Source organism: Myotis lucifugus, unplaced genomic scaffold (assembly GCF_000147115.1).
Source record: "Myotis lucifugus unplaced genomic scaffold, Myoluc2.0 scaffold_47, whole genome shotgun sequence".
NCBI lineage: Eukaryota > Metazoa > Chordata > Mammalia > Chiroptera > Vespertilionidae > Myotis > Myotis lucifugus.
Window position 1 is genome coordinate 3,633,853 of NW_005871095.1, and position 13,297 is coordinate 3,647,149.

A 13,297-nucleotide genomic window follows, 5' to 3' on the forward strand; every position below is an offset into this window, starting at 1 on the left:
AGAACCACTACTTTATGTCAGGGGTGGGGAACCTTTTTTCTGCCAAGAGCCAAAAGGATATTTCTAACATTATTCTCAGACCATACAAAATTATCAACTTAAAAATTAGCCTGCTATATAGTCAAACATGCAAAATGTACAAGCTGGTTAGTATTAAATAGAAATCAAAGATATCAGGACTTTATGTCCCAGGCCAATGGGGTCCAAAAATGATGAAGGCACAATTTCTGTAAGAGCCTATAGTCCAGGTTAGACCCATTGTTCTGTGACTTGGTTAAGTGTTAAAATAAAGAAAGGGTGGTATGGGACTGATGGCCTTGGGGTTGGATGTTGGAAGGCTTTTCAGTAAGGGGAGATGAACATTTGAGGTACAACTTGAAAGATGACTATGTTGGACAGATAGCACCTGACAGGTGGTAGTAGTAGGTGCTCAATAAATATTTCCTTTTCCTTAGTAATTTCAAATCAACTCAGTGTTATGATCCTCTTATTAGAATCTTATCCCTGAGGTAAAAAATGGGTTTCTAAGCAAAAGCTAGTGTCAAATAATTAAAACTTATAGTGAGATTGGCACTTTTGTTTGGGTAAGAAGTATACAAAGTAGATGAATGGCTTTTGAAAGAAGTTTCTGTATAGTTCTAACAGCCCCATAGAAGGGCAAGATGGAAAGTCCTATGAATGCCCTTTTTTTCTATGGCTTGCAGCTCAGTGCACATGACCTTGGGAGGGGAAAACACTGGGCGGGTCTGCTGGGACTAAACTGACAGATGAGGGCCAAAATGATATAAGTGATAGTATTCCTCTGGAACCCAGTCATTCTTGCTTAAGTGGCTTAAGTGATACAACTCTCCTGACAAACTCCAATTTTTGCTATGAAGTCCTTGCAGAAACAATTGACTTTTTAGTTGTCTTTATTAGAAAAATGAAACAAATTAGTTATAAAAACCTGTGTTCCAAATTGATGCTAAATGTCTTACAAATGTTTTTTGCTTGGTTTTCATGTTTAAAGATTTTAATTATTTCTAACATCATAAATAAGTGATTATTCTCAGAGTTGATTTTGTAAGTGCACTATTTACAAAATAAGTGGAAGATGACAGTTTATAAATTTGACCATTTTGGAAAAAAGGTTAACTTCATGTAGTGTTTGAATAATAGCAAATGAAACACTTAAGAGATTATAGTCTTTACAAGGGTAATAAAAACCTTTAAAACAGACTAATATGCATTTCTTAAGTGTTGCTGACATTAACATGCAAAAATAAAGCTATTGGTTAAAATAGACTAATTTTTGCTACAACTGAGTTAACATGTTTATAAAATTATTTTTAACTAAATTCAATTAATAGCTTTAAATTACAATTAATTTAAAACAAAATATTTAACACTGCAACCCAAAGTGAATGTGTCATTGTAAATGAAGCCAGACATTTAAACAAAATGTAAAAAAATGAAAGGAATTTTCCCCTAAGTTGTAGAACATTGACTTGTTTCAATTATGAGAGGGAAGACTTTTTAATATGTCTTAAAGTTTTTTAAAGAAAAGGGAAAATACTAATTTGTTGTTGGCATCATTGATGTCTAGGCAAGTTACAGTTGAATAACCTGGGTAAATAAAATTGATAATTTCATCTTTAAAACAAAATAACCAACCATTTTATAAATAGTATGCTACCTAATGGGAAAATTTCTATGCATTGTAAAGGTTACATCATCTGTCTTGGTGATCAGGATGAACTGCAGGTGAAAATGCACATCACAGAGAAAATGCGTAATTGGGTTGGTTATTTCATTAGTGGATACTTTAGAATTTCATCCCTAAATAGAGTTATTTTTAATTTACAGCATGATAACATATAAGGTAAAGAACAGAGTTTTTGAACAACTGTTTGCCTCATAGACACAAACGTCAGTATCTTCCCTTAATTCCAGCTGACATGGGAGAGTTGCAGAAGTGTTCTTACCAATAGCTACTCCTAAATGGAGCTGCTACTTTTTGTATATTTTCAATAAAGTTATTTACATCTGTAACAAGGATGCCACTATTTTCAAAGACTTCTCTGGAGACAGGCTTCTCTGTAAAAAGAAAAATATCCTTTTTTGGTAAAAAATGCATTAATGTACTTTCTAAAAAGTATCATTGACATATAATATTATATTATATTAGTTCCAGGTGTATAACAGTTATTCAACATTTAAATGTACCTTTTTAAAAGTAGCAGAACCCCCTTTGTTTAAAAAAACTTGTGTGAAAGTACCTTTTTAAAAGTAGCAGAACCCCCTTTGTTTAAAAAAACAAAAAAAAAAAAAGTTTGAAGCTTTGGGAGCAGCCCCTTCCATGGGAGGTGGGAAGAGTGCTGGGAAACCACTGATAAATGACAAGAGAGTCATTCCTTAATTTTTAAATGTTTGGTGAAGATTCACATGAAACATTAAAAATTAGGGATTAAGTATAAAATTAAGTAAGGAGATGATGAAACTTAATAGAAAGAAACTGTTTGAGGATTATTAAATAGACAGTACCCCTCACCCAGCCATTATCAGGCTAACAACTGATCTTGGATCTATATCCACATTTATCTTATGGCATTCAATGACTCCTAGAGTTGACCCATTTGGGCATTAACTGATTGATGATATAAAACTGAGGCAGTACTAAGTCTGTATGACTTTACCTGTTAGGAAGACAGCAAACCTGGCATGGATATGCTGAATTTGCAGGTTTAGGAGACATTTTAAATGTTCTGCTTTTGTTGATGACCGAGAGTCACACTGGTGATAATGAAGCAATTCAATGATATTTGCACTCTGGTAGGATTTCAATATTAAGTTCTTCTTATGTGCAATTGAATCCACTCTGGAAAATACATAGAAATGTTAAATTCAGATTCAGTGTAAGTTTCTTTTTTACTGTATCTTAATTTTGTTTTATTCCTAAATCTTCTCTTGCCTTCACTATACTTACATTCCTAGTTTAACTACTTCCCATAAAACCAACTGAGATCCTTTGTCCCTGTTCTTTTCCACCATACACTCGCCTTCCTAGAAGTCATTGTCTTGATGCGCTCTTCAAAACATTACAGGCGCACTATCTTTGCAAATACAGATTAAAAGAAAAAATAGCGCCCTAACCGGTTTGGCTCAGTGGATAGAGCATCTTGCGGACTCAAAGGTCCCAGGTTCGATTCCGGTCAAGGGCATGTACCTTGGTTGCCGGCACATCCCCAGTGGGGAGTGTGCAGGAGGCAGCTGATCGATGTTTCTCTCTCATCGATGTTTCTAACTCTCTATCCCTCTCCCTTCCTCTCTGTAAAAAAAAAAAAAAACACAATAAAATATTTTAAAAAAAAAGAAAAAAAGAAAAAATAGCATTCTGATTCCAAGCCGAAGGGACATCTACACATTTATCTACCACCACTTCCAAAAATGTCACCAGGCAAGCTTCATAGGAATTTCTAGTGGACCTCTTAATGCATTCTTTATAGCAATGGTTCCAAATCTGTAAGTTTCTTTAAAACCCCTGCTCTATACTTCTGATTAAAACAATGTAGCAGCTAGATTTTCCTTAGTTTCTCACCTTCTTTTAAATCTTCTTTCTACCTTTTTTCTTACTTTTTTAGAGGAAAATGTTTAACTTTTAAACATCGCTACCTCTGCTCTTGATTCCATCTCTCCAGTCAGTCTTTTCTATCACATTCTCCTTCCTGTTTGCTGGAGAAAACCAGATCATACGTATCCCACCATTGAAGCGACAAGTACTGTTCACATCACAATGGTGAATTTCCTTCCAGACATATGTCAATTTACAATTGGCATCATACTGTACCTAGTTTTAAGATACCAACTTTTCTGTTATATTCCTTATTGTTATAAATAGAAACTCTTTGTATGTTTCTATTGACTGTGTTAAGTTTTGTGTGACATTATTTTGCAAATATTAAAAAATCAGACCCTGGCTGGTATGGCTTAGCGTTAAGAGGGTTGGCTAAGCATAGAACGGTCTCGGGTTCCGTTCCCAGTCAAATACGTGGGTTGTTTGATCCCTGGCCCTGGTTGAGGCGTGTGCAGGAGGCAACCAATTGATGTGTCTCTCTCCTCACAACCCCCTCCCCTCCCTTCTAATCTCTCAAAAAATCAGTGGAAAAATTAGGTAACAAAATTAGCCTAGAGATGGAGTTGAGGCTGGTTTTGTAGTTATTGATAACCATCAATGGCTATAAACCCCTTTGTGATTTTTAAAAGCTAGGGTTTTCTTTTTTAGTTGTAGATATACTCCCCCAACGTTGAAAGAATCTGATAGGTTTTCTGATGAGCTCTGTTTATGCCAGGTAAGTACAATTTGAAGAGCATGTTACTGTTTTGGCTAACTCTCAGTGAATGCATGGTTACAGCCTGGGATCCTGTTAACTCTTGGTTGTCCTCCTGTCCTAGTGCCTCCTAACTATGAGCCTTTTCTGAACTTCTAAGCCACCTTTCAACATCTCATGCACTTCCATAATTTTGGCTGTTTCATCTGAGGTTTGTTGTCCTTTGGAGTAATCACTATGGTTAAACACAATAATGGACATTTCAGAGATGAACATCCTGGTGTTAAAGCCTTACAACTAACTGACTCCAAGTTTGACCTAAGCCAGGCCTGTCATTGTGTACTCTGTATGAAGTTAGGGCAAGATAATTGAAGTAAAACAGCTAACAGTGCCTGAAACAGTCATTTAACAAATGGCTTGTCAAGTCTGTTCTTTTCCAGTCTGTCTCTGAGCTCCAGGCCTTCCTTTCCCAGTCTCATTAGAACCTGGAGGCACATCTTTTTAAAAAATATATTTTATTGATTTTTTACAGAGGAAGGGAAAGGGATAGAGAGTTAGAAACATCGATGAGAGAGAAACATCGATCAGCTGCCTCCTGCACACTCCCCACTGGGGATGTGCCTGCAACGAAGGTACATGCCCTTGACCAGAATCGAACCCGGGACCCTTGAGTCCGCAGGCCGATGCTCTATCCACTGAGCCAAACCGGTTAGAGCAGGAGGCACATCTTTGATATGGAGCTACTCTCAGACCCAAGTTCCTTTAGCCAAGGAATCAATAAATACTTTTCTTTAAAACAATCCCAGCTGTAGAATGGCAGGGTGGCTCAGTTGGTTGGAGTGTCCCATACACCAAAGAGATTTTGGGTTTGATTCCAAGTCAGCAATAGCGATCTTAAAATATCTATAGTTAAGTTCAGACTCGGCTTAACGGGAGGCCATCGATAGATTTTTCCCTCTCACATCGATATTTCTCTCTCCCCGAAGATTAAAAAAATCCTAGCCATATATTTAAGTCTACCAGACCTGAGGCACTGAACCTAACTGCCCTATACCTGGGCTCCTGAGAATTAAAGAGAAAAAACCAACATGATATAGAAAAATGTTAGTTACATGCAAACAAGTGGTTAGAATAAGATGGAACTTGGAGACATTGTAGAAAATAGGTCTACCTTTCATCTACCTTTCATCTAGCGCCAGTATTCCACTTTTGTGTGGAAATTACCTAAAAATCGGTACTGCGGTCTGGTAGGGTTAAAGAGGCTTGCCAATTGGCAATCTATTGTTTAAGGGTAAAATTCAATTTTCCATCCTAGTTATAACTGAGGCAACTTAAAAAGCATTACTGTGGCAAGCCCGTAGTTCAGTTTACTTTTTGCAGTTCATGGTAGCAGAGTCTGAATAACTATAGATATTTTAGGATCCCTATGTCTGACTTCTGTTGGTCTAGAGAGAGCGCTACTCACAGTATATGCCTATAAACTTTTGAGTACAACACAAAACTTTCATTGAATAATATGCCCTGCTATAAAAACAAAATCCCCAAACCAGCCAACAGATCTAAATACTATGTTTAGTGATGCAGGTGATTTCCATTGCAGTACAAACTTAACCTTGAATAATACCAGTCCAGAGCACATTGAATATTTCAGGGTGAATCACATGGTATTTCCATATCCCCCTGTCAAAGGGAAGAGAAGGACCCCCGCCCAAGCCCTCACTTGGCATCAGGCCTTACCTTACATCTTCCTTTAGCTTTTTATTTTCCCTGTAGTGAAGCAACCATTTCCATCTTCCATTTCCATTTAGTTTCTCCAGGGCTTTCACAATTTCCTTCAGTTGAACTACAGGATAGAATAAATTGTGTTTTAAGATTTTTGGTTTTCTACTCAAAGCCCAGAATTTATTACTTGTAAAAAAAAAAATACCTGTGTTTGAGTGTATACCATCATTGATTGCCACTTGTGTGGCTGTATAGGACCCCATATTGCATTTCAAAGATACAGCAATCTATGGCCCCTCGATTCAGCCCTACCTACTCATACTGCAGTAGGAGAGAGCTCTGCAGAGAAAGCACTGCAATTCCTAGCAATTAAAGCTTTGAATGTATAGAGATCACATAGGTTTAGTTGCAACAGCAAAGTCCACGTTTCTAAATACAGAATCTACAAATATTTTTCACCTCCAATTTCCATGTACAATTCATGCTTGAGCTAGGCAGGTTTTGATCTTACATAAAAGTGTCTGCTCTGTTCTGACAATCTCCTAGGTCAACTCAGGGTTAGGGTCATTGACTGCCCACGCAATGGATTAACTACATATAACTTAAGTAGATCCCCTACCCTGACAGATTCCCAATCTCCAGTTGACCCTTGAACTGCTCAGATAAAGTATAAGTAGATGCACATAGCTCAAACTCACGCTGTCCAGGGTCAACTATATGAGTGTTCAAGCAGATAATTAACACAACTTTCAGTAACCATTTTTTTAGATTTCCATATCAATAAGGTAGTAAGTGTGACAGCAACAGAAATGGAAGAGGACTGATTCTAAACAAAATCTGTAGCTGACTTCATTTGGAAAGTGAAGGAATCAAATTTAACAAAACCTCAAATGTGTATGACTATTTTAGCCACAATCCTGAGAGAAGGAACTTAGGAGCTGGTTTAGTGGTAAGGACAATCAGTAAAACAAGGGAGGCTAAGAGCATGCATATTGGGAATGAGAACTATATAAAAAACTGCTTAGCATAGCATATAGCAAAAATTAAGCCTTCTAAAGGTAGAGACTGACATTATTTTGAGTTGATATTTTTCATGAAATAGAACTTAAGAAACAGGAAAGGAAATTAAAAGGCTAACCTAATGTTAAAGTTTCTAATATTCTGTCATCTGACACCACAAAGCCTCCAGTCCGAAACAGCTCTTGGAAGGTGTAATTGAGAACATCTTCAGGGCTGTCTACTCCAGCGAAGATGACACTGGGAAAATGCTTCAGCTTCAGCAAAGAAGGAATCTATTAAACATAAAAGGATCCCACAATAAAGATAAATTTACTGGGTTTTGTCACTTTTCATCTGAGGGTTTCAAGATTCAGGACAGCTAAAAATACTTTAACCTTGATGACTGATAGATAATTCTACCACACACAAGGAATATTAACTCAGTTCATCATAAAACATGTAAATACAGTCTCTATAACTGCAAAGGTTGGAGACAGGGAAGAGTACACCTGAGGCTTTAGGGACCTGTGATCAGGCAGGTAACAAGCTAACACCATCATTCCCTGTCTTCGGCTTCACTTGGTGTAGGTGCTGTAGGGATCGGTTACTATCTCCTGATAGGCTATACCCATAAGTTAGATCTTCTTGGAAGAAGCAATTACTTTTATTCAACTAATAGGTAAATATAACAAAGAGTTAAGAAAAATTTTATAATTCCTATAAAAGAAAGATTTGTTACTATTAGATGAAAATTTATCAGTATCTTTTTATAGTTCTGTCTTGGTTAATTATTATGAATAAAAAAAGGCAGTGACAAGTCTGATAATTATAGAGTAACAAAGGCCTGGAATACATTTCTTTGTAAGAAAAAGGTTATTTTCAAACCTACTTGATGTAAATGTGATGAGATATCTTCATTTTTGATGATGACCATTAGCATATCATTCTCTCTGTGAAAAGCTTGACAGAAATGCTGAGGTTCAATTTCTGTATGGCCTCCTTTCCTCAGAATATTCTGAAAGATTTAGAAATAGCCATTACTAAAAAAAAAAAAATGAATGCACAGAACTTTTATAACTTACCAAGAACATAAAAAAGCACATCCTATTTACTAAATTATATCCTAACAAGGCAACAATAAATGGCAGTTTGTCTTATACTAAGTGAGCTTTCACCTGTGAAAGAAATGACTCCTCAGTATCACTAACAGTTGGGTTTTATAAGTTTATTTCAAAGGCAAAAAAAAAAAAAAAAAAAAGCCTTGGCCAGTGTGGCTCAGTTTGGAGCATCATCCTGTGCACCGGAAGATCACGGGTTCAATTCCCAGTCAGGGCACATACCCAGGTTGCGGGTTCAATCCTTGGTCTGGGCACATATGGGAGGCAACTGATTGATGTATATCACATCGATGTCTCTTTGCCCTTCCTCCCTCTCTAAAAATCAATTTATAAAAAATGCAAAAAAAAGCACTATAGGGTTTTTTATGTCCATAAAGTATCAAAGGCTGATTTTTTTTTTTTTTTTAACCACCAGACTAATATATTGAGTCTCACCCTCTTCAAGGGGATTTACCTTGGGCATACTGTGATGCACTAAAAAATGTTTCTGGTTAAAATGTTTCTAGAACATACTCTTGAATATAATACCCATAACAGCTATGTATTACTTCGAGTATCATTAAATGGATATTGGTTTTGAGGTGAGAGAACAGTCTCTTGGATGTGGGGACTTGACCATGAAGATATATGTGCATGGTTGTTAGGCAATGCTGTTACACAGAATAGGGCTGTAATAGCCTGCTTGGGAGAGGGTAAGGTCATTTAATAAAAACATTAACTTTGTCCTTTGTGATTTTGACTGTTTGAAGGATTCTGGAGGTTTCCATTGCACACCTTGATGTTCCTAGTTATATAAGAAACACTGTATTTTGACTATTTCAGTTCATCACTCAAAATGTATGGGCCATGTATTTTCAAATAAATTCCTACAGGCAAGATTTCTTTTAACAGAGCCCACTAAAATGTCTAAATATAAATCTTTAGCCCTCACTTATTTTAATAATAAATTATTTGAATAAATACATTTTCTGTTCAACATTTTCACCAAACACTGTGGCATTCGTGTTGTGGGCTCTTGTCATGCATTCTGAATTTTGACAGATCTTCCTCATCTTACATATAAATGGGTCATGACATCCCATCATCAACCCAACGCTTCAGGATTCTTCAGGACTGAAGAATTATAAGGATAGCTTTGTGAGCTTTTAGAAACATTTTGCTTTGACAAGATTTTAATCCTGTTTATTTTATGTGTCAACTTTCTCACTTGGAGATTAGTTTTATCTTTGCACACAATTTGTTATTTTCTGTTGTAAATAGTGGCCACATGATAAGATATTATGAAACGGCACATTCACTATTGAAACAGGCATGATGATATCTTGAAATATTCCTACCAGACCTATGATCTCTCCATATGAAAACCATATCATCTGTGCTCTGTAAAGGGTGTGAGAACTAAGATATTGCACTGTTGCTTTTGAGAAGGAAGCAAAAAGAATTTAAGTATTCTGTTCAAGGTGGCAAAACAGGGATATAGCGATGATGCTAACTCAATCTGACTTATTTTAGGATATGTTTCAGGAATTATTAGCCAAATAAAATTACAGTACACCCTTAATTTTTCAGACCCTGATTTAATGGACTTCAGATTTAAAAGACAAAATTTCTGGTCCATTTGTCATATGAGTGTCACATGTGAAAATTAACACCTTGTTAATTTTAAAATGCTTTTAACTAATAATTAAATTAACATTTTTTTGTTATTTCATTTTTAGCAAATAGGCCATATGTTGGGAAAAAAACACTAGTGATTTTGTTGACATAAATATTACATAGTTACAGCTATAGTCTAATATTTAAGTCCAAGTGTCACTGCTCATAAACAATGCTGGGCAAACGATTAGCATGTGATCACACCACATCTTGCGAGGTAACTGGGTTTGTTGGCTCACTGTGTGACTTTCTGAAGTAGTTATATAACTCATGCTGGCCGGTGTTCCAATGTGTGCTAAGCCACACCCCAGCTGTGTGCATTTGTTTACTGGAGATGACTGGTGAATGCACACATTTAACCAGACCTATTCAGTATAAATTTAAAATTACAGTAACACATATAGAAAACTTTTCTGTGAAATTAAAGTTTTCATACATAGTTAAATTTAATTACACAAACATGTCTACATAAGTAAAAACGGGTTAACAAATTTGTCAGTATTTTAACATACACATTCAGAAAACCTACTTTAATATATAACGGACTTTCTGCTTTAACAGACAGCCCCTTGCCTGAATTAGTCCATTATATTGAGGATTTTACTGTAACTTTAATTCAAGGTAAAAAGGAAATGAATTTTCAGGTTACTTTTGGAGGCCAAGCACCTTCTAAAGGACTGAAGGCTATTTACTACTTTTTCAATGATACTTCTTACCAAAATGGCATGTAAACTGGAACAAAAACTATGGGGATTTGGGTAGATGGGTACAGGGACAAATCTGGCAACCATTTATGAAGTACCTTGGAGAAGAAAATAATCCTCAACAGGAAAATAAAATCTGTTACACAGAAAGATCAGACTCCATAAATTTGGAATAAACTAAATATTTTAAGATCATAATTAAATTACACAAAATAGGAGCCATCAGCTATCTTGAAGAAGAAATTAACTAACAATGGATAGCTTCAAGTTAAAGCTTATCATTTATCATTTTTCCAGTTCATGCTATAGTCTAAATGCCTTAGGATGATTTCTATTACGGCCCTTCCATCCTAAAATGGCCCTTTCTTGCATCTCGAGACTTGTTTCTTGACAGAACACACTATGCTCCAGGCATGATGACCAGCCTCTTCACTGGGCCCGTGTACTCTTATGGCCCTTTCAGAAACCCTCTCAGGGTTCCCTTATGCTTTTCTTCCTGCAGCACTGAACCAATGACTAAAACTGCCTGCTGTCCCTCTGGGCAGACTTCCAACCCCTGAAGGGAGTGTCTGTGTTACATCCACTGCATCCTCACACCTGCCTCTGGGAAGAGCAGGAAGCTGCTTTACATGTTTCATTAGCATCTACCTGATGTGCCCCTCTGTGATAACTGTCACACTCATCACATACAACATCTTCAGATGTCTAACGTTACTCAGTAACTCAACATTACGGACTTACCAAGTGACAGATAATCTGAAATACAGGACTTCTCAGAAGTACTGACATAAGTGAACTATAAAACAAATCTAGCCAAACATTTAGAACCAGAACACTTACTAGTCTAGCTTTCCACACCTCACACAACAGGTCAACCTTGCTAACTTTAGTAAAATATCCCTGACTCCCTCAAAACAATTTCAAAGCACCTGCACCAATACACTTACCACACTTAATTTTACATTTACATTTATTTTTGTTTCTTTTATCAGTGTTTTTCATTTCCCCTCATGTGTACATGTTAGGGCTCTAAAACAGACACTGAGAAGGACTGCTTTCATTTGAACTGGCTCCTGCCACCAGTGTCGGGGGAGGGCCATGCTTTGGGCTGGTGCTCCAGGCAGGTGAAGATGGGGCTGGCATGACCAGGGCTAATTACACTTGGGGTAGGAGGTGAGCCAGACAGCAGGTACAATGAGGGCAATTGAGAACCCTTACAGCTTGAGAAGGAACTGCAAGTGTGACAAAGGTAGGATAGACCTGGTGGTACTGGACTGGAATTGGGGAGCAGTGTGCACCTATTTTTATTTTAAAAAGAAACATACAGGTGTTATTTGTACATTTAACAGATAGTTCTTGGCTGTTTGCTTGACGGATGTAGATGCAAAGGCATCCAGTAGCACTGAGTTCACCCACTGCCAAGTCTTGATTCTGTGGCAGGCAGTTAGACAGACATGAGCAGAGCAAGGATGATGGGCCAGATACACAAGGTCACCAGGGTGGAAGGTCCCGGGTGCCTAGTAATGGACATTTGTAGGGTCGGATCTCATCCCCAGGGTGACCTTTCCTTCCCTAGCATATTGTTGGTTTAGACCCCAATCCCATGACATTTCTTTCCTAGAGATAACATCTAGGCCTCAGTTGTGACTCAGGTCCAGGCCCAGGAAAGCAGCAAAACCAGACAAGCAACCCCACAGCTGACCTTAGGACCGGATGCATTGGAGAATGATCCCCTGCCCTGGCACCAACTAACTAATCAGTCGGGGGAGACCTAGACCCTGAAAGGACACACCTGGAAAGCTGATGAATATTCTACTGAGATCTTCCCTTAGGACCTCCCCTGAAATCTCCACCCTTAGGACTGAGGACCCAGCATGCTCTCCCTCCCAGGAGCACACCTGCTATTTCCTTCCCCAGTCCCTTCTCTATCCTCCCCAGGCACGTCACCTTTACCTTCCTCAAGGTAAAGCTCCAAGGGCCCTTCCTTTACCTCTATAACTTGTTTTCTAAGCCCATTTCTTCTATGAAACTTCTGCCTCTCTGATTTTCCAAATGAATGTTCTCTTATAGTTTGAGTCTTGGCTCTGAATTCTTTCCTAGCTAGAACTCAAGTTCCAAGGTTGCTGAACCCAGATCTGGTCTGACCCCACTGGTCTAAAACCTGGTGCCATTCTTGCTGCCCACAACAATTCCAAATGCGATTCTTCACTAAAACGAATCACAGCTCCTTGGAGAAGTGGCTGACTTCAAGGCTGAGTGAAGAAATACACAAGATAAGCCTGTAACATCACATTGTACCACAAAGGGAGAAGTTAGCCAAAGAATTATAGGGACTTGTCTAAAGGACACAGAAGCCAACTCTGAAAGGGACTCCCACTAGCTGGGTCTGGGACAATCTGAGCATTAACATAATAATAACCAAATGATAACTTTTGAGTAAAATAATATGGAACATGGGTTCACACTGATATAAGCAAAAGAACAAATGGAAGGGAATGAAAAGATCTACCCTACAGCAGAAGGCCAACTAAGGAATGTACAAGGAATGACAGAATTAGAATACCACGATGTGGCAACCATCACAATATCTGGTTCAGACAAGAATCAATCTGGTGGGTGAAAGTCTCAAGAAGAATAGAATATTTACATATTCTATTGTATCTCCCACTTACTAATAACTACAACATGCTTATTAACTGTATATTGGAGGGAATTGGTAGAAACTATCAACAAAATGAAAAATGTTAATACAGTCAAACCTTAATATAATGGATTAATTTGGGCAAGGTGG

The 13,297-nt window shown here is 37.5% G+C and overlaps 1 protein-coding gene across 4 annotated transcripts in view; it reads right to left on the reverse strand.

Annotated features, from left to right (window-relative positions):
* Positions 1-893: 893 nt before the first annotated feature.
* Positions 894-13,297, reverse strand: part of FAM208B (family with sequence similarity 208 member B) — a 97,450-nt gene continuing 85,046 nt past the window's right edge. For 3 of the 4 annotated variants that reach the window (XM_006088423.3, XM_023753580.1, XM_023753581.1), the window contains 5 exons: positions 7,918-8,043; positions 7,168-7,321; positions 6,045-6,150; positions 2,676-2,857; positions 894-2,076 (listed from right to left, as the gene is read on the reverse strand). In XM_006088423.3, coding sequence (XP_006088485.1) covers positions 1,961-2,076; positions 2,676-2,857; positions 6,045-6,150; positions 7,168-7,321; positions 7,918-8,043 — 684 coding nt within the window. In that variant the 3' untranslated portion in view covers positions 894-1,960. Of the gene's footprint in view, positions 2,077-2,675; positions 2,858-6,044; positions 6,151-7,167; positions 7,322-7,917; positions 8,044-13,297 lie in introns of those variants that run through there. The other variant, XR_002829171.1, reaches the window with a different exon arrangement.